Below are 23,833 nucleotides of genomic sequence, written 5' to 3'. Positions count from 1 at the left end.
GGGAGAAGAAAATAACAAATGGCTTACAAGGGTCAATATACCATTTTCTGACTTTGCTTTGGAAAGAAACACTACACTTTTGGATTTTATCTTTCCTCCACTATGAAGGAAAGTGGAGAAAAAGTGGCAAAATGCAAAAAAAAACCCCAAAATAGGGGAGAGATTTCAGACACAGCAAAATATACCTCTGAAAATTTGAATGTAGGCTATAAAGGTGTTATTCAGAGAATGATATGATCAGTTCCATAGGGGTCAGAACACCAGCACTCACGAATTATAACTTTCTGCACACACGCTGTAGTGAAGTAAGCAACCACACCATGTGTAGCAAAGAGTATTTGCCATTTATATATTGTTGCTGCTCAGCCCCTTCCCTACCAGAGATCGTGATAAAACTAATAAAATACAGCATCTTGCTATTAAGAAACTATTCTGAGACTCATCCACCTAAATGTCTGGAATGTGTCAAGTATTTTTCTCACATGGAAAATTCTAGACTTAGTACAGTGGTGCAAAACTAGATTTAAACCAAAAGAATGTGAGAATTAAAGAAGAAAAGCAAGGAATTTTCTCTCATTGTTCAGAAGAGAGAGTTGAAAGACCCATTTTTTTTTTCTCCAGGATCTGAATATCATATTTTAATCAGGTCCTCAGTATCTCTATGGCCAGATTTGTTATCCTAGATAAGAAGCCGTATTCTCATGTAATATAAACCTGCTTGCATTCCAGTAACATTTTATTTTTCAGCTCTAATTATAGAGCTGTCTGTGTGCACTGCTAGCAATCCCTCAAATTCAGTGAGGTATCAACAGGTACACGCCTGAAACATCTCTAAGAGATGGTGTTCACTGATGAGCAGTGTGTATACTCCTAGTTGCACTGCAGTACAACAGAGCAACTGGAGACTTCAGCTACGGCTCTCTGGGATATCTGGGAGGCTGTAATCTCCCCACAGCTCTGCATTGCTGTTAACAGACCAGCAGAGCCCACTGTTGTTGCTGTGACACCTGCCCTGGCACTGCTGAGCACAGAGAGGAATTCCTTCAGACAGCTCAGTCCCAACAAAAGCTTCGAAAAGTTGTGGTGGACACACTTCTTGAGTTGTAAGAACTGGATTGTCCAACATCTTGTAAGGGGATATTATCTACCTTAATCCTGCTGGAGAACAGGGGGCAAAAACATTCTCATTGCCTTTGTTCCTCCAACTCACCCAGTGAGATTTAGTCCTATCAGTCACATGTTAGATACTCAAGTACAGCCATTTTCCTTGCTCCTGAAAAGCACTGAGCACCACAAACCCCTAAGTCTGTAATATAACATACAAAATGAGGTCTCAAATCCATTGATACCTTATGGATCATTAAACTGCAACTGCAGTTTCTAACCATACCTCATCAAAGTTTGCTCTTATTACAGTGTCTAGTATCCTCTGACAGTGAGTCCTATACATCATAATAAAGGTAGAAACCTGAAAAAGAATGAAGGAGAATGAAGGAGACACACAAAAAATCATTCTGCTTTAAGAAATCCTCTTTTAAAATACCAGAACACAGAGCACAGAAAAAGCAAGTTTTTTTCCTTATCTTATCGATGTGCAACTGCAAAAATAATGAAATCAGTTAAATTGTATTTAGATTAGCTGTAAGATGAGTTTTCTTCTCAAAAGTAAATTCTCCCTTTGAATTCGTGGATTTTTCTGTCAATAGGATTCTTCAAATGTAAGAGGAGCAAAAAGCCTCAGTGAGATCAAAGACGAGAATGTGGCCCTAATTAGGACATAAAGATCTAAAAAACCCTTTTCTTTTGTCCACTTCACATTGATACTACACATGTGAATAGAACCAGAAACATAGTAAGCTCAGCCAAGAGGAGCCAGAACATTTTTGTCATATGTGCAAATAGGATTCTCTGAATTTCTACTCTAGAAGGAGAAATTCACTAAGTCCCTCTCTACTCAAGAAAGCATTAGAACTGTTTGTCAGTTTGCCATCAAGTGTGTTCACAGATTAGAGGGCTGCCCTCAATATTTTAAAAGTTGCCCTCAAACATCATATAATTTTAAAAGTTGCCCTGCTGTATGTAATGTAACTTTTTAAAAAATGTACATGGGTGTTAAAAATATTGTACAGCTGATAGTGTTAGCTCCCCTTTTTAAGGGAAGATATTTCTTTCTATTAAATTAAGTACTTCAGCCTCCCATAAATCAAATCAAGGCATTATTAAACTTACTCCTGTTTTAAGTCTTTATATATTAGACAAAGCTTTCATCCAGAGCAGGGGGAAAAAAGAAACCAAGACAAGCTGAGAAAAGATTTCCAAAGTGTTACCTTCTCCTCCGGCAGACTGGCTGGCAGATTTAGATCTTTGACATTTGGAAACTCGGGCAGCAATGTTCCCAGTTTGGATCGTGGTGAATACGCTACTGTCTGTTTGGTTACTTCTTTTTTTCCCGTCTCGTTGACCCAGGCTGCTCCTTTTTTAGAATACATCACATCATAATACTGGGAGTTTTCTTTCACTGCAATCCCATAATAATGGTACCTGATACATAGAAATGCATATTTTATAAAGCAGATTGTCTGAAAATTAAAGAAAAATATATAGAGGCAAGGGAAACTGATAATGCAAATGATTTCTACAGCAAAAAAGACCGAGCAATAGTTTATACATTATTACAAGCATTGATTCAGCAGCAGAACACTGTGGTAATATACTGACCTTCCAATTTTCATTCTTTATGGTAAAAATAAGATGACTCTGTTATAGGGCAGGAAAATTATGTACTTCCACTTTTTTAACTTCTTAGTAAAAAAAAAAAAGGATCCTAATGCTACTTGTTGGCAGAGCTCTGCTGTGCAGCTGCTCCATTAGTAGAGCAATAAGCAGAGCTACAGACCCTGTGAACCAGCCCTTCTGTTGTTATTTCAGCTCCCTGATTCTCAGGCTGTTGAGGGTTGGTTTGGTCCCTGAAAAGCACAAGTCTTTATTGCAAACAAGTTGATCAGAAATGTTTCAAAAATTGAAAACACTTCAATTTTCAAAAAAAGAGGGGGGAAAGGCTTGTTCCAATTATTTGCTTCATACCCTAGCATCAAGCACTGGGCTTTGATCAGTGAGAGATAGGACACAGCACTAACTCTGTCTGTGAGGCCACTCTAGGAATTACAGTGTGGCTGTGCTACGGAAACAGATCGGCGGCCTTGTGGGACAAGTTTGTGCTACCACTCAGCTTTATTAGAGGTGCTGGTGAAAGCACTGTTTATCAAGCAAAATTCTTGCATCAAAGCAGCAGAGATTTCATCTTAGTCCTCCTGTAATTTCCTAACTTTTATTTCAGTTTCTCAGCTGCAGGCATCCAACCCATCAACTAAATTAGTTGTTATTACAAAATGCAGCACAAGATTGCTTTGCTAGTATACTTTTGCTTCAGCCAAATCCTACACAGATTTTTCAGTGATCCTCCACTTCTCTCCTTATAGCCTATCATATCATCATGAGACTCTGTCCTCTGGATCCCACTATCATGGCACAAGAAATTTCCATCTCTGGATGCTTCTTTGACTCTTCAGTCAGTTACTATTTCAGAGTGCTGACACCAAATCTGTTCATTCAGACACAAATTCACTTGAGGCAGTTCTACAAAGGTCATCAATGAAATTAATTAAAGAGTAGCATGTAAGTGATGGTACTTTAAACTAACTGGTGACTTTTACTTTTCTGCTCACAGTCACTCACCCACAGATCCATGCATGTCATAATTGCCAACAGAAAATAGTGGCAAAGAGCTGGAAGCCCAAACTCTTCTATCAGCAGACATGGGCTGAGAGGAGGCCTGGGGTGATGTAGGAAATTTCTTGTACATGTTTCCTGGCCATACCTACTGAGGACATTCCCTACTTTCCATTAAAAATAAAAACTATCTTGAACTCAACATTGAATATCCAAGTGACATTTCTTAAAACATTCCACTGACATGGTATGAATGGAATTTCCTAGCTTCAATACCTGAGAAAGCAACAGTATTGGCTCCAAATTTTCCCATCAGCACTTAGGTAAAAACATGCATTCCGTACAAGAAACCAGGCTCCAGAATGTTCCTAACCTCTTACAGGTAACTAATGGCAAAGGGTTACAACACCAGCTGCAGATGTTTGGCTTTTTTTTTTTTCTTTTTAGCTTGAAGGGTAACACCTCCAGCTCTTGGTTTAAGTGCCCAGTTTGGTCCGTGGCAGCTGCCAGGTGAGCACTGCACATAAGGGCCATAAAAGTCACACACGGCCTATGTGCTACATCTGGGGTAGGGGAACCAAAAAGGAAATGCTCTGGGGAGCCAGCAGCACAAATTGCTCAGGGAAGGGCAGGAAGAGGAAAAAAGAGCAAGTGGGACTGAAAGGCTTGTATAATTTAAACTTCAATTAATTTAAACATAATTTAAACTTTAAATAGGGGTCAGTCCTGTATCAAGTTTTGTCTTAAATCAGTGAAGAAAAAAAAAAAAAAGCAAGCCTGGAAAATGTAGTAGAATTTCACTGTGCAGTGTTTAATTCGTGGTGTATTTCACTTGGTAGTAAACTGCATAAAAGAGGTTTCCATGGAGTTTAAAATCACACAGACAGCAGCAGCAAAATTAACTCCAAAATTTTTCTACATAGCTTCTTTTTTCATTAATTTTACTATCCCAAAGTGCAAAAATTCACTGGAGTAGTTTACACAGATTATTTTCCAATTATTTATTGGAATTTATATAGGAATTGTTATTCCTATCAGAAAAAAACCCCTTCAACTTAGTTCAATAAATAGGGCTTGAAAGTTTGATATGTAGAAGAATAATATGCAGACAACAGAATTATTTTTGTGTTAAAGTGAAATACTTTTTACCCTCATTGATCTCTTATATACAGCATTCTTTTAAAGAAAGAAGCAAAATTCCATTCACATCGTGTAGCTTCCACTCACTCCTTGTGTACCAAATTGAAGAGTTTCAGACTACAATACAGGAAGAAATTGGCTTTTATGTTCAGCTACCTTCTCACGGCTCACCTGTGGTGGAACTGTTTCTAAGCTCAGTGTGACAGACACCAGCTGCATCTGCATGCTCACATCAATAAACCAGCTGCAAAACAGAAAGCTCTCAACTGATGAGCACCACCAACGCAGCTCTGAACTTAGTAATGTTCCAAGGCAGCTGTGCTATAAAACGACTGAAGGCAGAACAGTGTGAAGTCAGATAATCTTAACCACTTCTATGACTGTATTCCCTTTGGCAGTAGCAGGGAAGTGGAACGAAAATAATACTGGAAGCAATTGGTCAGCACAGTTGGTGATAAAGGGACTGAAGTGTTAATGCCTAAAGTAATTTCTTTACGTAACACTTAACTGGAATGCAGTCAGATGTTTCTGAAAACAAAACCAGAGCTCAGTTACAGCTGTGCTGAGTCTACCGAGGAGAGTATTTTATCTTAAAATATAGCACACAGGTAGTCTCTGTGTGCATGACAGAAACCCCTATTTGCTAGACAGGGGGCAGAACCATTGCACAAATGGCGTGAAAGGAGTATGTGACCTGAAAGCTGCTCTGACAGGTGGGCAGGTTACAGGGAAATTGTGCAAGAAATATTAAGTCTCGGTGAGAGTAAAGAGACAGCTTTTGGAGTTGCAAGACACCCCTAGTCAGCAGATGAAGAGTGTCTTGCCCTCTGAGAGACTCCTGGCGTGGGAGGAGTTCTGGTTTGGAAATAGAGCAGTGCTCACTCCTTCCATTAAATGTAAGGACAAGTAACAAAAGTTGCAGCTGATGCCAGGATGATTTGATGGCCAATAGAAGGTACTCATATGAATGCGTCCACAATGCATCTTGTAAACACTTTCACTCTGTCTTCACAAAACTTATATTCAGTACAAAATCCTGACTCTCTTACTATGGTCCTATCTTGCTTTCCTAGTGTGCTTTTAGGCTAGCTCAGAATTTCCACCTGAGAGATTTCTGGTGGCTTTGATGAGTGGTGTTATGGCAACTCTGAATTTCCATTTGGGACCATTCCCAAAATGAAATTTCAATTAGCTGCTTAAATATGTCTGCTCTAGAAAAAGAAATCTTAGTTATAAAAACTAAGGAAATATCAAGCTGGGGGGAAGAACATTTTGTCCTATCAAAGAAATACTGCTTTGCATGGACCAGTTAGTAGAAGAGCACAGTAAATTTGTCTTCAATGGCATTTCTTTTAGCATCTTAGTTTCTTTTTTCTTTAAAGAGCAAGTCATTCTAGCTTTAGTATGTAAGCTCCATCCTAATAGCATATTTAATTCTCAGCATTTAGCCATATTGTGTTTTATAGGCTTTATTTTGCAAGAGAAGCTTTACCCACAAAATTTTTCAAACACATCATTTCACATTTTCATTTCCCCTTCTATAGTTTTTCACTTGTGATCTATAGACACTACAATTTTGCTACTCTGTAGGATTCTGTGAAAGCTAATGAGAAAAGCAGATTTTATTATGTGAGGGGCCTTATGCTTGCTACAAAAAGATTCAAAGCTCCCCTGGAAAAATTTCTTGGAGTCCACAAGCAGAAAAAAGTGTAAAAACATTGCTGTATCCTCTACATGAATTGGTAGAATCACAACTTATCAACAATTGGAAAAAGTCAAATATCCCAGAAACCCCATTCTAAATTCTGAATCAGTTTCTCAATCTGGAATTAGGATGAACTGTTTTCAGAAAATACTATCTTTTGGGCAAGGCAATAAGTTAATTCTTTAGTCACCTAAAGGTATGTTGGATTTCATTACATGGAAAAAATGGTGGTTAAATACAGGTTTGTGAGCAGTTTCAGTTCAGATCAATGCATGTTCTTCGTAAGTTTTAAAGAGCATTCTGACACTTGTTCTCTAGCCTGAAACGTGATGCTAACCTGATGTTATTTCCCAGCCTCCAACAGTGGCTCCATTACTCCTGAGTGTGAATGTCATTTTTGTTGTGTAAAGTGAGTTGAGATGAAAAGCAATATGAAAAATACTGCTAATCAAATCTGTAAAATGACCACCTTTGCAGGATCACTGCTGAATCTATAAGATAATGTAAAGACTACAAGAGAACCTCCAAAGTTGCTTTTAAGTTCCCAACTGCACAAATTAGTGCCTGTTCTCATTCCCCATTCAGAAAAGCCAGAGCCAGATGGGGCCCTGTGAGAGATGATAATAATACCATACACTGCTTACTTTGATTGGCCTCTTGTTCCGAGTCTTCTTGTTGTTAGTTGTGGAAACTGTTGTCTTATTATCTGCAAATAGATAGAACTGATATTAAGACAAATGGAAACACACACTTACTAATGCTTAAATTAATATGGACTTTTAAGACAAAAAAGTAGAAAAACTGTACTGTGATGTCTACAAAATATGTGGTTGGAGAAATCAGAAATAAAGCTCTTGATTTATTCTGAAAGGGGGGAAAATATTTTAAACTTCACTGTAATTTCATTAACTACCATTAATTTAAATACTTTCAGAAGTTACTGGAATAGAACATATTACCTTTAAAATCTAAGATCAGTTCTGCCTCTTAACTAAGGAGCACTGTAATTAGAATTGGCCTACTACTTATGTCACTTTGCAGGATCAACAAAGTTCTCTACAGATCTTCACAAACCAGCCACTAAACACTTCTTGTTCTAAAATATGATTCTCTAAAAAGGTTTCAGTTTTTGAGAGGGGCATCACCTCTACCAAGGAAAACTCATCATGGCATTGGTAAAGATACCCCATAATCAATTCATCATCTATGGAAAACAAGCGGATCTCAGAAACAGCAGGATGTCATCAAGAATCCAAACTCTAGTGTGTCAGCAAACATTAAAAGAATGTTGCTACTGCAACCAAAACTTCTTCAGGGCCAGTTGCATTTAAGGAAATAAATCAATGAATGTAGATTTTGCCTTAAGTCACCAGAGACTCTATCAACCAGGCTAATCCTGATGAAAAAGCTTTGCTGTTGTTGCTGGAAAGGATTGGTGCTCAGCACCTCCAAGGATTAAACCAGATTCTCACTGGGGTCTGCCGTAGTAGGAAAAGTCTTCTGCCAGAACAGTCATGCAACAAAAAGTGCAGTAAGCCTTGAAGATTTACTTGCAAAGGAGTTCCTTCCTTTTAAAATCTGTAATCCATTTTAATTGTGTTTTTGTTACATAAATCACTAAATGCTTCCTCTTTGGGGGGGTAACACCAACTAATATTAAAGGAAAACAAGCCTGCAAGATGGAATATAACTGTTCAACTAGGAATATAGTCAATTAAAATTGATTAAATAATATAGATTTTTTTCTCCATTACCCATTTTGCCTCCCTGATAAATATTTAATCCTGACTGATGACTGAAAGCTTTGGAACATGTATTTAGATCAAAAGGTGCTATATAAATATAGACATTACAATGTCACATATTCGACCGTTTCTTCAGTACTTTTTGGGGGGTTTTAGCAAAGGTACAACCATCTTCCCTTAGCATCACATAAAAATTGACCTGTGTTGGTTTCCAAGAGCTTTGCACAAGGTGGCTGATGTCAAAAATGCAGCAAAGACTCAGAGTCGCTGGGTTGTTCAGTTTTAATTTCTGAAGCAAAACTTCAGCAAACAGTAAAACACTTTTGTGGAGCTGTGAAAGTTCAGCCTAGCTGCTTGATAAATGAGCAGACAGGCAAGCAGCCCTTCTTTCTTTTTTTGTATGGATTCAATGAAGCCTGCCTAAAGAACACCACATGCTGTTCCAGCTACTGATCTAACATTCCGCAACATCTCAGCCTTCCAAATTCCCTTTAATTACACATTAATCCCACCCCTCTCTCTTTCATTTTCTGCAGACAGGGTTGGGGGCTCCACAAGGCTGTGGGAAAAAAGGCAGTGTTGAAGAACTACTTTCTGAGGATGTTTTTTTTTTTTGGGCTAGGGGATTTTTTAAAGACTGGTTGTGTTAGTTTTTTGATTGGTTTTTGGGGGGAGATTTTTGTGTCAGTTGTCATTCAGAAAATACCATCTCTCTCTCTCCAAAAGCAGCTCTTACAGCAGTTAATTTAATATTAGAGATAGTTTTACTCTATTTTTCCTCTAGGAACAGCATCAAACCGTATTACTTTCAAGTCTTTCTAGCAGCAGTGAAGTGTTACAATGCAAACTGTAAATGCTACTTTATGAACCATATGCTGTAGGAGTTACTGGGATTTAAATAAATCAGCCAATTTCTACATACCACGGCAGAGGTGATCAGGAAAACAGAATAATAATGAAGTAGCTGATCAGATGATCCCTTTTTCTTTTCTTTGTTTGCTTTTCAAAACCAGCACATTTGAAATAAATACACCTCTCAGAATGTATTTTAAAAGTATGCGTCACTTAAAACACAATTTCCCAGTAATTTACAAAAAAAAACCCAAAAAAAGAATAATCAAGCAAAGCTTTGGAAAAAGAGCCAGGACTATTTTATCTAATGCTGCATATATAAAATATAAAATGGTATGCTTACACCTAGGTGCTTGTACATACATGCATGGTTATTAATGTCTGTGTTTGAAATAAAACAAGTCAGGTACTAAAAGAACTCTCTGTTCATATAAATGTTTATATTCAGCTATGCTTACGCAAATCTCTGTGCAATGATACTGGTAAAGGCAGGAAGATTACTCTGAAAGGGGAGAGGAAATCAGGCAGGACAAAGTCGAGTTCACTGTGTGCTGAAATCAGTGGAAAAACCAGAGAACCAAATATGGAGTTTTTAAAAAATTTATATAATTGTCAACCTGAAAAATCACTGCACAAATATGTCATTTTTGGTTTAATGTTTATTAGCTTTTAAAGATCTAGAGACAAAATGTGTTAACTTTACAGTTGTGTGGGGAGGGAAGTGGGTTCTAATTGCCAGACATGACAATCGAGGTTTGGATCTGAAAACTAAGTTGGATCATTTTCCTCCCATCACCGTAGTGAGGTTTGCACAAGCAAATGAATCAAGACCAGACCACGCAGTCTGAGCTACTTTCTCAATGGAAAGTCCCTGTTCTCACAGCAGTTCTGGCTTCTCAACAGTAACAGTGGTAAAAAGATCTCATGGGTGGTATCCAAAGCAATTTCAGAGTGAACAGATCTTCTAACATTGTCCTTCAGTGGAGCTAAAATTTCGTCTCACACTTCTCCAAAGTGACCATAATTCCAGCTGCCCAGTAAAAACTGCTGAGTAAAAAGGTATAGGTTTTACATTTTCCAAATTAAATTTTACCTAAGTCACATGGCAATTTCGACTTTTGGGTATTATTTTAAGCTACCTGATTTTTGGTTTTGAAACACATGTAGACCAGGAATTTCACATGGAAATAGCTTCTGTCCCTACTATGTTAGCCTCAGGGAAAAAAAAGTTCCTGCAATTTCTTTCTCAGTTACTGAACTTCAATGTATTCTCCCTCTCTTTTCTCTGTACTCTGCTTAAGACATGATCTTGCCTTCTGCCTACCAAAGATCTTCTATGCATTTCTTGATTAAAAGCAATATCATGAAGAACTGCTTTGATGCCTCAGGTTTTAGCTTTTATATTTTTCAGATTTTATTCTGCTTTAGAGTGTAAGTCTAGGCTTCTAGGCTATTAGGGGACAGTAAGCTTTCTCCACAGAATAGGTAGCAAAAAAATTCCTTCTCTGGGGACCCAAGGACAGCCTATCCAGATCTCAGGCCCAAGAGCATAAACAACAGTGGACCGAAGATAGAAAACAAGAAGGATGGGACTTCATGGGCTAAAACTGCAATTGGAAAATTAGCTCCAATATGCTAATGGACCAAAACTTACAAAAGTGTGAGAACCTGTGACCTGTCGTCCATTTTGTGGCCATTTTGGGGTTGTGCTGCCCAAGGTGGATCTATCTGAGGCCTCTTAATAAATACCTACTTTATTCTTTCGCTCTGTCTAGTCTCTGTTCTAGGTCAGCCTTCACAAGGCATCACTTTATCTTCTGGTGAGTGCTTACTGCATACATAAAATAAAGTCATTACATTATAAAACAACATATATATAGTTTACACTTTTTTCAGAGGACTAGTATATCCAGGTCAGCATTTGTTGAACATTGCTTCAGACAATCCTGACAAATGGTTTTTGGAATATCTGTGCAGGTCGATCACATGGGGAGATAACATGATTTTTATCCCACTTCAGCTTTTTCAACATAGCAGACGTGTCTGAATAAACTTGAATTAAATATCTAGTTACTTGTATCTTTGGTTATTCTTAAGGCAATAAAATTAAATGGGTTTCTTGAGCATGCATGTAAAACACGGAAAACTTTATGAGCAACAACTAAAAAAGATCCTGTAAAAAAGCGTCTGTAATAGAGTCTGCACAATTTATTAATTTTAGGCACTGCTAACTGCAGGAGCTGTTCTGTTACCCACAAATGGCTGCAAGGGTGCATTCTTTCAACCTCATTACTGCCAGCGATCATTTCTGTCACTGCCTCTCTCGCCACATCTCCAGTACTGTAATATTATAACACAAGCAGATAATATCAGCGTTTAAATGAGGAATTCCAGAATCAAAGAATGGCTTGAGTTGGGAGGGACCTCTAAGTTCTTCTTATTCCAAACACTCTGCCATGGGCATGGACATTCTGCTTTCACCACCACGCTGTCACCCATCACTACTCATTGCATTCACTACCAAACTGTGAACTCTATGCTTCCTAATTATTGCATCTAAAATCATCTATGATATGTCAAAGCAAATCAGGGAAAAGAAATCTTATAAAGCATCTTATGTGTCTGTCTTCATGCAAGCAAGGACGGAAGAAACCAGAGATGTCTGGAAATTTCTGAAATAACCCTTTTCCTCCCTCCTTTGCCAAAATAATAAATTTTACTCTGGGGCAACAGGTAGAGGATGGCTTTTAAAAGTCTTTCCACTAGAATGTTTTAAATTTCTGCTTTTCAAAAGGCATGATGCACCTGATCTAGAGGGATGTTATTCTTCATTACTCATATTCCTTTCTATTTGACATAATTCTAGCCTTGCTTGTAGAACTTCCCAAAGCAGAGAAGAAGGATCAAATTAGCTGGCAATCCAGCAATTTCACACTGCCAGAATGAGAAGTAGATTCCAGGCTCTGCACTCCCTAGCTCAGTGAGATTCTAGAGAGATTCTACACACCATGGAATAAATTCTCTTTCCTCCCATAACAATTCTTCATAAGAGGGCCCAGTTCTGCTTCTCTCAATTCAGGTTTCAGGTTCCATATCTAGACAGCATGCTTTTCTTTTGTGAAGTGAGGCATAGAAGATATGTGTTTATTTACTAACTTCTATTGTGGTGTTTCAGTCTTAATATTCTTTGCCATGGCAGCAGCAAAAAGTCAGTGATAACAAACATAGCTACATTCTCACAGAGCTATGCTCTCCTTATTCTCACTGCTATGAAACACAAGCAATACTGATGTCCTCAGTCTTTTAAGGGAAAGGGTCTTTGGTTCATTCATCTTTGACCCAGTACTGTTCCTGCTGGGTCTTTCCAGGGTTTCCCCATCAGCTTTAGTGCTTTTCAAAATCCTCCTCTGAGACAGGTGTTATTATTAACACCTGTGTAAAGAGGTTCCTTTTGGCTGAAAATGGCTTGGGGCTGATTCAGCATCATATTGTCTTGAGGAAATGGTCAAGGAAATTTGCACCGAGAAACATCCATTGATAGGAAAGAGCATAATCAAAGTAGCCCGAAATTCCATTTCTGTCTCTCAAATCCACCAAACTGTGTAAACAAAAGGAGAACAGGCATGACTGTGTCTATACCTTCTCTACCCCCTTGCATGTTTAATTGCATGGCCAGGAGGGAAGGCTGTAGTATACAGGCTCAGTACTCTTGGTGGCAGATCTGTTGTCTGTCAAGATTCAATAACCTTCCCGTTTCTCTCCACTTACCTTCCTAAGTTTTGGAATAGGGCATGGTCTAACTCTAGGATAAGAACTTGTTTCTAGCACTGATATGGCTCAACTGACACTGCAAAGCAAGGCAGAAAAACCTTCTTGCCTTTTGTCTAATGTCTGTGCCCAACTCTGCTTGCTATGGAGATTCGATTCTGTGAGGAACTCCAAGTGAACTGGACACTGCAATGGAGCTTGCAAGACCGCTTCTCAAATTCATCTACGTAAAACAATATCCTCCTTCAGCAGTTCCTCTGGCCAGATAGAATTCAGCCTAAGGCATGATCAAACAGATTACTGCGCCCCAACAAAGCTGCAAACACTGAGTGCTCTGCCTCAGATCCTTAGCTGAGCTGCAGCCACTTTTGGTGCTGACTTGCTGAAGCCAAGCAGATCTAAAACCCTGCACAACTCACCCTGCTCTGTACTGGTGCCAGCTCAGGGCCTGCCATCACCCAGCCTATCTGTGGGAAAAGGCTGAGCGCCAGGATCCCTGCACTCTGGCAGACCCTGAGCTGTAAGCACAGCCTCTGGGACGTGTTGACAAGGCATGAGGTAAAGCAGCCCAGGGGCCAATCCATGCTTAAGGCCTAACTGGAAGCCAGATGCTTGAAGTGGCCAAAACACTAAAAGTCCCATTGCTGTAGGGTATTGAGAAAGCAACAGTCACTCCAGAGAAACTGAGGTGTCCTCGCTGGTTTTCTTACTCCCTAAGCTCAAGAAGAAAAAGGCAGTGGTCAGCAACCTGCAACAGTACAAGAATCAGCTAAGTAGAGCCAAGGGAGCAAAGCCTTTTACAGCTATTCTGCAGGATCACCATGGCCCACACCAGCATGACTGCTTGCTTCTGCAGGACTTGTGTTATTATGGTCTCATCAGAGGATCTTGGCCAAGAAGATTCAGAATTGGGAAGAAAACTCATACTGGTGGTAACTGTTCTTCAGTCAGGAATCCTAGCTGTTCAAAAGGGATGAAGGGAAACTGGGGACTGCTCAGATAGCAGTGACAGACTCATTCAGTGCAATAAGAGAAACTACATCCTCACATTTTCATTGGTATTTTTCCTCAGTTCTATTTTTGTATTCAGTTTTGTAGAAATTGCTCATAATAGAGCAAGTGTTGTTTTAAGCCATCAGAAGAGAGTGCAGCAGTGGCTCTCAATTGTCAGCGTCCGGCTAGCTCCCAGCACTGCTAGCAGCACGAGGGGGCACTTCTCCCGAGAGCTGGCTTCGGGATAGCGCCTAAGGCAGTGCCCAGCTTGCGGCTGTAGGCACACCTTGTGCAGGACGGAGTCTAGTAAAGGCTGCAACCAGCGGAAAGAAGATGGCAGACTCCAACTGTGGCTTAATCCAGGCTTTAATGAATCCCGGAAGGACCAACAGGAGAAGATGGGGGGAGGGGGTGACAGCAAGTTTTAAGGGTAGGGAGGTGCCAGGCATTGGGCCAATGGGGGTGCAGTGGGGAGTGGGCTCCAAGGGATTGACACGTGGGTAACACCAACAGCAAACATTCTGGGGAGGGGCCCTGGTTCCTCAGCCAACCATCGAACTCCCCTGCTGGAACATTCTAGCAGTAAGGGTGGGGAGTGAGAGTGATTGGCGGGGTACTGGGGAGGGGTCAGAAGAAAAGATACAAGGGTTTCCAGGAAAACCAGGGCGGAGTTTAGGGGATACATTGTTGGCTGAGGTGGAGCCAGGAATACAGACAGCTCCAAAGGCGGGAAGGGATAACTGGGGCAGAACCATTTTCAGACAGAAGGGGATTGGAACAAACCAACCTAATAACTTAACAAAACACACTGCAACAAGAGAGCACTAAGAGTAAATGTGGCTTTGCTATACCAGTTACTATTGAGGCTACTTAAGAGCAAATTGAGAATAAAGAAATAAACACATCTTCAGAAGAAGCATCTCCTTATGAACAACAGCAGACAATTTCCTGATATGTGCATTTCAATACAAAGACAAATCAGAATGCAATCACATCACAATGTCATTACCAGAGAAGATTCAATAAAGGTCTTTTCTGCCCTTTTCAAACTTTAAAATATTATAGTATAACAGCAAGAAACTGTAAAACTTATTTATCCTAGTCATGCTTGGAGGAACAGTCCTGAAAGCAAAACTTCTGGGCATAGACACAGTGCATCATCATGAAAAAGGAGTCTGGCTGGTACAGCTTGTACCTCACTGGAGCAAAGTAAACTACTGGGGAAAAAAGGTTCTTTCCTAACCAATATTACAAGTCTATTGTGGACTTTGCCCATTATCTAGTGAAATGCATTCACTGGAATGTAATTTTCACTTACAGCAAAGCCAGTCAGAGCAACAAAATTTGTGAGAGCATGCATCCATGTTAAACCTCTTTAAGATGCCAAAATGATGTAAAGGGACCTCAGATGGAGGGAAATCACCCTGAGAAGTGTCACCAACCATTGTTTTCCTTTTCAAATATTAGTTTGTTATTGCTTCTCAAAAGACACGCCAGGAAAGCCCCAAAAGAAAAGAAAAGAAAAAAAAGAAATCAGAAGAGGAAAGTATTTATCCTCCAGGGGGCACATGGGAGTTGGGAAGAGCTCAGCTTCATGAGGATGCAAAGCGATTTCACAAGTCTCTCAGTGTTCTGGGGGAGAGATGTAACAGGGCACGGCAGGGGAATTAGCACTGCCCAGTAAATTAAAGCAATGAACTGAGGACACGGAGGATGGGACAGATCGCTGCAGTTGAGGAAGATTACATCTTCGAGGGTCCTGACTAAAAACCAGGGTACATACAGGGTCACAAAAGAAACAAGAACAAAAATCAGTGTTGGAGATAAAAGTGAAAGAGAAGCTCAAAGAATTGCCAATGCAGCTAGCAGCTGGGAGCAATGGTAGAGCCAGGAGAAGCCTTATGGCACCCACCCCTACACCGTACCTGCTGAGGGCTTTGAAAATGCTCAAAACATTCCTGGTTTTTTTTGATTCAGTGAAGGCCCTTATTAAGAATGATGTAGTTTTTGCAATTAAACCCAGTAAGAACTCTTTGCATAGTGTGTTAATAATCACCAGCATTTTATATTAACATGTTGCTCAGATAAAACCCAAAACAAGCATACATCTACACAACTTTCCCTGCAGCAGGCAGGGGCAGAACTTTCAGCTGGAAACACGTTAAACTGCTCTCCAGAGCCCCAAGGTCCCGGAGCAGAGCCTGAGGCATTGACAGCACAGGGCTGAGGGGCACAAGGCTGCCATCCTTTTTAAGTGACCTCAGCAACAGGGCTTTCACTCCTCCTGCCTGCAGACTAATTCACAGTCTGAACACGTTCACTGTGAGAGAGCTTGTTCTCATATGCAACATTTAATTGTTAATAACTCAGGGACACACCTGCCCTGCCTCGCTGTACCTCCCTGTCTTCTCACTGGTTCCATGGAACCTTTTTACTTTTTCTGCCTCACTTTTGCACGGAATCAAAATATAATATTTGGCTGTCTACAGTAAGAGCAGGAGTTTAACAGTGGACTCCACACCTGATGCTGAGCTGTAACTACTAAATTGCTGGGCTCTCTCTAATTACTATTTAGTCAAGGTATATAAGAGAATACTAGGTCCTGTCATTAGCATACAATAAAAAGTACTGTAATGACAGACTAGGCAGCATAGCAGATTGGCAAATGCTGGTATAGAAAAAACTGCCTGAAATTTTTGCATGTTAAATGACTGAGTAAAACACTAAAATCTCGACTCACAAAGTTACAGCTCCCTTTTTCATGTGAGAAATATGATATTAATATCCCATTAATAGCCATAATAGAGCATTCGTGACTTTATATATTCTTTGTGTGGCTTAGGTTGCTTTATAAAAGGTATTTATTTATACAGTATTTCTGTTCTTTGTTCTTCTTGTTCCTTTAATTGCTATTAGCTTGGTTTCCTCAGAAAACAGTCTGTATTACTGTCTCTCTGTTAATCTCTCTACTCCCCAGATAAATTTTGGTTTTATTAGTGCAATATTACCAAGTGTCTGAGGTCCAGCCCATGTCCTAGAGGTTTAACAGAAAACACTGTTACTTATTACACTTTGTTTTAATGTGCTGAACTCGACACCTCTTTCTAAAAACTACCCATTTGTTAAAGAAAAAGCCTTAATATTTAACATTGCCTGCAGAGCTAAAGTTTGGAGATGAATCATAAATTCAATGTGGTATACTGAAAGGCAAACTGTCTACAATTTCACAGAACAACTAGCTCCTTTCTCTGGAGGAAATGACAGCTGCAGGGCTCCCGATGTTTCCCAATGAGGACAAACGTGTCCAGGGTCTCTGTTGCAGCAGCTAAGTGCAGAATGCCTTAAATAGCACCTATTTCACTGCACTGCTTCAACTGCCTCCAAGGCATTTTTGCAACTCACCTTGCCAATATGGTAATTTAAGTCATATGATAACCAATGTTGGCTAAAACTTCATACATGTACATGCTCCAAAGGAGAAGCTGACTGCAAGATACTGAGAGAATGCAGATGTGCCTTGCAGATTTTTATACCTGTGCAGTACATTTTGTTAGCAGGAACAGGCTGGAAAGAATCAGTGGGGTCTGCTCAGGTTCTGCAGATGGAGAAGCTGGTTTCACTTTAGTATTTTCCCCCAGCTGTCTGAAGTTCCTGGACATACCAGTGGAGAATTGCCAGTTCCCAGATGCAGAAGTTATGGCCACCCAAAGTACTAGTGTGAAACAGTACCGTGATGATTGTGTAGGGCTTCCTTCCTCTCCACAAAAAAGGTAAAAACTTTCATGCAACACTGCTACAGAACTCTTTTGCAACAGAGAGGAAAATACTTGGACCACAGCACATGAAAACCACATTGGAATGCTGTGATTTTTTGATGGAAACCATAGTACCTGTCCTGCTATGTCAAGAGACTCCTACCAATGAACAGGTCTATGTATGAGAGGCAGGAGAGAAGGGGTATAAAGTATTAAACAGGATAACAGAACTGCCACATACTGATAAATTGTGAAAATCCTGATAAATTTATGTTCTGGTGGAAAAATTCTGGAATATTTACACCTTACAATTTACAGAAGTTTTTAGCAGCAGCAGAAGTAGCATTGTGTAAACTTGAGCCATGTTCCAAATGTGTGAGCCTGCGTGAAATCTGTTTCTTATTTTCACTGTTCCTAAATTACATGTTGCCACTATACTTATCACTTGGTAGCAATAATGTGTACAATGAACAACTTTATTCACAGTTCTGCAGTATTTAAACAGAAACCTGACACAAAATCATCTACTGAGTTATGCAGGTCTTCAAGACACAACAAACATGGTAATGTTACAACACAGTACACTTTATTTTCCTTTCCAAACTGCCTGACCTAAAGATGCACTATAGAAAATGTCACCTCATTAAATACATCCTTCACCCACTCTTTACACCGGCACTTACCCTAGAAACATTTTTCTTTCTTTGAATACCCAGAAATTCTATAGAACAAATGTTGCAAACACTAAAAGAGAACAGCTTGCAGGACAATGGGCTTCAGATTCATGCTTGCAAGCATTTCAAAAACAGTGGCAAACTCTACACTTTGTTTTTTTCAGTCTACAGGTTTTAAAGTCTTGTGACACATTTTATGGTAGAATTTCAGTTTTAAATATTATCCTGTGTTTCACTGAGAGGAAAATATCACCTGACCAGCAAATCCAAAATAAAAACTTTATGTAACCCTTTAGCCAGCTATTAACATCTGCTACCAGTGTAGAGTTTTGCTGCTCACACCCAGATGATGCACAGCTATGTCTGTGCTAGGAGTGCATCTCCACTGTGAATCTGGAGTTAACCAGAGGGGCTCTTACTAGAGCAGGATTGGAAAGGGAAGCACAAGGAATCACAGTGAGAAGATAACTTAGATAGCTTGGCAGCCTGTACCTGCAGTGCACACAAAAAGCAGCTAGATGTTTTCTGGACTTTCATATCTGGAGGCATTGTACTCTACCATGTGAATTTGCCACATCATCTGAGATCTTTAATTCAAGGATCTCCATATTATGCTTACAAAAACAGCACAGACATGCTCCAGAACTCAATTTTACCCTTCTGTTTTTAAAAATTATACATTTGTTTAAGCAGTGCAGGTCATAATGCAGATGCATTTACACTGGCTTGTACTGAAATTCCAATTCAATTTTAACTGCCAATTTTTTGTACCATATCACCATCAGGGGTGATAGGCTGGGGACTGATGTACTCTAAAGCCTAGCCATGGTTAGAAGTCATTCCAATCATCAAAATACTTACAATCTTAGCCTTTGTCCAATAACTTGAATACACAAAGAGATTTCATTCATACACTTCTGTCTCTAACAGTAAAATATTTAGTTCTTTTCAGTAGTGCAAATTCACCTGAACCAGGTGAGATTTTAAGGTGTCATACAGCAGTTTAGACTTACCTTCCCAAAACTGGCAGCATTAACAGGTTGTGTGTCATTTTTCTCACAGAAGTCCAAGTAATGCATGTAGAGAGCACTTCGAGGAATGCAAACACCTTCTGCAATCTCATAATTCTCCTCCAGCCTTAAAAAGCAAATATCAAACAGAGAGAACTGCAAGTATGTTGGATGTCCTGTATGGTAAATAGTATACAAAGCTTCAACTTTTAAGACCAAACATTCTGACTTCCTCTTGCCTACTAGTTTTGTTGGCTTTGTTCCTAAGTGTCTTTTCAATTAATTCCCATAGTACTTACTTGCTTCATTTGGTTCACACTTGTTATCAAAACCATAGGCTGTGAGTTCCCAGCAATCTGTTATACCCTAAAAGCATCCTGCAGTAAATAAATATAAGTAAAACCATGAAACAATAAATACTCGCTGAGGGGAAGCATTCTCTCCTTTACAGAATACACCACCTTTGCTTCATGACACTCTTTTCACTCTTGTCCAGCTGCAAAATTGCTTACCTTGAGGAAGCAGGTATAGCTAAAGCAAATAATTTGCTACTACTCAAGAGCATCCACAAAATCTCATTGTGCAATATTTTCTTGGTATTGTTTACAGGAAAAGTGAAAAAAAATAAAGAAACTAAAATCTGGATACAATCCTGGAAAAACCCCAGTGAATTAACATTCTTTTCTACCTTTTAGAAACTATCCTTATTTTTTCATAAAAAAAATATAACTACAAAAAATATAACTCTAAAATTTTAAATTATATGTCAATATATGAGTAGGCATACGCTTCATCTTTAAAGCTTCAAACTGGTCTCATTACAAATCTATAGATTAGCAGAAACAGTCCTTTGAAATACCATTTTTATGGCTGCTGACCCAATAAATCTTCAAGAGATATTTACATACACACTTAACATTAAACCATAATTGATCTTGTCATTGCTGGTGTCAGTCATAGGCATCTACCGTCACAAGTGTGCTTGTCTGCCTTGCTGGGTAAGGGAAAAAGTTAGGTGTAACTTCCTCTAAACTGTACTAAAAAATAAATATGTATTCTCAAAAAAAATCCAGTTTTACATAAAATAATCCCCTGCCATTTGTTAGCTGCAGAACACCTTCCAAATATTTTGTTTCTCTCCTTCACTGCCTTTTTCAGGACCTACCTACCTTTCATTTCAGTTATCGTTATAATTTGTGACTGCAAACTATTTTAATAAGATATCTGGCTAGATGAATGGAATCAGTTTGTATGGGCAACATCTATTCTTTCCTGGTTTCTACAGAAATATCATCATGGCATCTTTCCTCAATTTCATAGTGCTCTAACAAAACCTCCTTTCAAAACCTGGAGAGTTCGTCTGTATACTATAGCTGCTAATTGGAATGTCAGCTTCCGTGACCAAGACAGGACAGAAAGAAAAGCAGTTAATTATTTCTCTTCATATCTGATGAATTTTTCTCTTTTTCTTCTCTCTTTCACAGAGAGTCATTAGTCTGACACTGAAAAATGAAATGCCCCATTATACCTGAACTTTTTTTTAATGATCAAAAACCCATCTTGCTCCACTTCTTTTATTTTCCTGTCTTTTATTTAACAACTTTATCATATTTTGAATCCAGCTTCATTCTACAGTATTGTAGAAAAAAAAAATGAATGCAATCTCCTACCTAACAAATCATTACCAGTTATAAAATATATTTACATATATATACACATTTTATATAGTGTTGTAAAAAAGCCATGTGAAATCCAGTAGCTCACAATGAGACCTTTTGTACCACTACAATATAGGAATAAATCTCCTAATCTTTCCACAGGAATGACAATTTTATTTGTCCCTATTACTGCTTCCCTGCATGTACACTTACATAGTTCTAGATTAAATGAGATTATTCCAAATCAGAGTCACATCTGTATTGTTGTTACAGATTTATTTTTATACTCAAGACTGTGATGTTAACCACTGTTAATCACATAGATTCTAGAACAGGTTAATTTTTATGGAGTATAACAACATATAAGGAAGTATGAATCTGGGGAGAATCCATTCCCTCACTGTGCTTTACCTTGCTCTTTTAAAATTATTTTTATAAATGTTCCAGAAAATAGAATAGTTTTGTTGACTTTAGCTTCAAAATACTGTTATTATTCAGAGTACCTACACTGTAAGCCAACAAGCTGGGGGGATTAGGTTGTTTGTACTTTGAATAATTCTGTGTTTGGGGAAGTAAACACATACACACACCAAAATGAAGTAAAATAAAGTTTCACACTTACACCTTGGTCAACCAGTTCACCACTGAAATAAACATGAACGTTTTAGAGGCAAGCTATAGCTTTACAGATGATAATGAGCACAGGAATATGGAATAAGCACAGAATACCAGGTATTGCTATATTCATGCCTTAACAGTTAAATTCAAGCTTGTTTAGTTTCCCAAATTATGATGGATTTGGCAGTTTCCTCAATTATTATGTATTTGGCAGTAATGTTACATTTACCAAGCCTTTCACTTCATTTTGTGTCATCAACGAAACAAAACAAAAGCATCATTCCTGTTTCCAGGAAAAAGCTATTTAGCCAGGCTCACAGTCATCCAGACATGATTCTTGGCTTCTTCAGCTATTCTTCATCCTCCACATTTAAAATGTTCAACATATTTCACCTTTAGAGAGGCACAAACATTAAGGATATCTCCCCATGGGATTGATACAATTTGTTCTTTACAGCAAGATTCCAGACAAGGAATAACTAATAAAGCTGATGGCAATATGAACCAGTGAGAAAATATATTTATTTTGCTTGTCTTTGCTATGCTTTCTCTACTCCTTTCTTCCTCTTTTTTTTTCCACCTGACATTTCCTCAATTTCTGTTTTTCAACACTCCATCGCCTTCACTAGCTCTAACTGGTTGTAGCATCTAACAGTAAAAACATGACCAGTTTTTAATTGGCAGACACCAGATGCTGCAGACAATTATGAAGTCTCCATTTGCCAGAACAAGGGCAGTTTGGCACTGTATCCTGAAAACAACAATTTACCCCACCAATTCCACCTCTTGAATCCAGCCCAGAGACCGTGTTTAGAAGACAGGACACATGCTTGCCCAAGGAATACAGATACATTTTTTAGTCTTCCCTGAGTGGGCAAATACTTGTTGTGAGGCCTGATATTCTGCTTTTGGCTGGGAAACTTTTTCCTAGTGCCTGGTACTGTGCTGTGATTTGGGTTTAGTATAAGAATAACGTTGGTAATACTTTCAGGTGTTGCTAAGTTGTGCTTACCCCATGTCAAGAACTCTCCAGTCTCCCACATTGAGCCAGAGAACAGCAGCATAAGAAGCTGGGTGTGCCCATAACCAGACCAGCTAACCTGAACAGGCCAAAGGAATATTCCATACCACAGAACATCACACACAGTAAATAATCTGGGGGGAGTTGGCTGTGAGGTGCTGATCACTGCTCAAGGATGAGCTGGGCCTTGGTCAGCAGGTTGTGAGCAACTACATTGCACATCACGTTTTTTCTTGGATTTTATTACTCCTTTTCATTAACACTATTATTATCGTTGCTATTATTATTATATTTTCTTTTACTTTTATAATTCATCTGTCCTTACCTGAGCCTATGGGTTTTACCTTTACCTTTTCTCCTCCCCATCCTAGTGAGAGCAGGGAAGGGGAAGGAGTGAGTGAGCAGGTGTGTGTTACTTACTTGTTGGCTGAGGTTTAACTACTACACCTGAGCAAGCAAAACTGTCCAGCATGTAAAACTACACCTCCAGGAAGTGCTCTGTGAAGCAATTTTACAGTGCTGATCACAACAGTTTACCAACCTGTGTAAACTGGGTGCTGGGTTCTACTGCAATACAAATAACGCAGTGCTAATGTGTCTGACTTCCCAGAACAGTGGAAACTGCACATCTTCACCCAAAATAAGCTTGCTACTTTAGCACTTTGACCCTAACTTTTGAGCTTCTCATTTTATTTAGTGTATCAATTTCTCCAGGAAATACCAATTCAAAGGTGCAGTACATATGCTGGAAAGCATATGGAAACTACAAGAAAACTGTTCTGTAGGTATGGCTCAAAAGCTGGGAAACTTTTAACCTACATGCCTGTTAATAAATTCAGCCAATGGTATAATTCAGTTTTACAGCAGCTGAAGATTCTAAACATGAAACTTCTTTGCTTTCTGTTAACTCATGGAATTTTGGGTGGAAGATGAATGGAGGAAATTGCAGATGCTCCAGAAGACTCAAAGGGGAGAACATTTTACCTACTTCAACATGTAAGAAACATAATGCAACAGACAGGTAGTAAGCCAGTACACTAGCAAGAGAGTAGGGAAGAAGTTGCAAGCAGCCTTTTCAGAACCAGAATTCTGGAATTCTACTGCAAACACAGCTGAATGAGCATTAGTGTGCACACTACATTCCAGCGGGGCTCAATATCCCAGG

At 39.1% G+C, this 23,833-nt stretch overlaps 1 protein-coding gene across 2 annotated transcripts in view; it reads right to left on the bottom strand.

Annotated features, from left to right (window-relative positions):
• RFX4 (regulatory factor X4) overlaps positions 1-23,833 on the bottom strand; it is an 88,021-nt gene that overhangs the window by 36,124 nt on the left and 28,064 nt on the right. For both annotated transcript variants that reach the window (XM_066550372.1, XM_066550371.1), the window contains exons 4-7: positions 19,375-19,498; positions 7,219-7,280; positions 2,328-2,541; positions 1,391-1,468 (exon numbers count right to left, since the gene is read on the bottom strand). In XM_066550372.1, coding sequence (XP_066406469.1) covers positions 1,391-1,468; positions 2,328-2,541; positions 7,219-7,280; positions 19,375-19,498 — 478 coding nt within the window. The remainder of the gene's footprint in view (positions 1-1,390; positions 1,469-2,327; positions 2,542-7,218; positions 7,281-19,374; positions 19,499-23,833) is intronic.

Source organism: Molothrus aeneus, chromosome 5, assembly GCF_037042795.1.
Source record: "Molothrus aeneus isolate 106 chromosome 5, BPBGC_Maene_1.0, whole genome shotgun sequence".
NCBI classification, from domain to species: Eukaryota; Metazoa; Chordata; class Aves; order Passeriformes; family Icteridae; genus Molothrus; species Molothrus aeneus.
The sequence above is the reverse complement of the archived record's forward strand: the minus strand, read 5'-3'. Positions and strand labels throughout refer to the sequence as shown.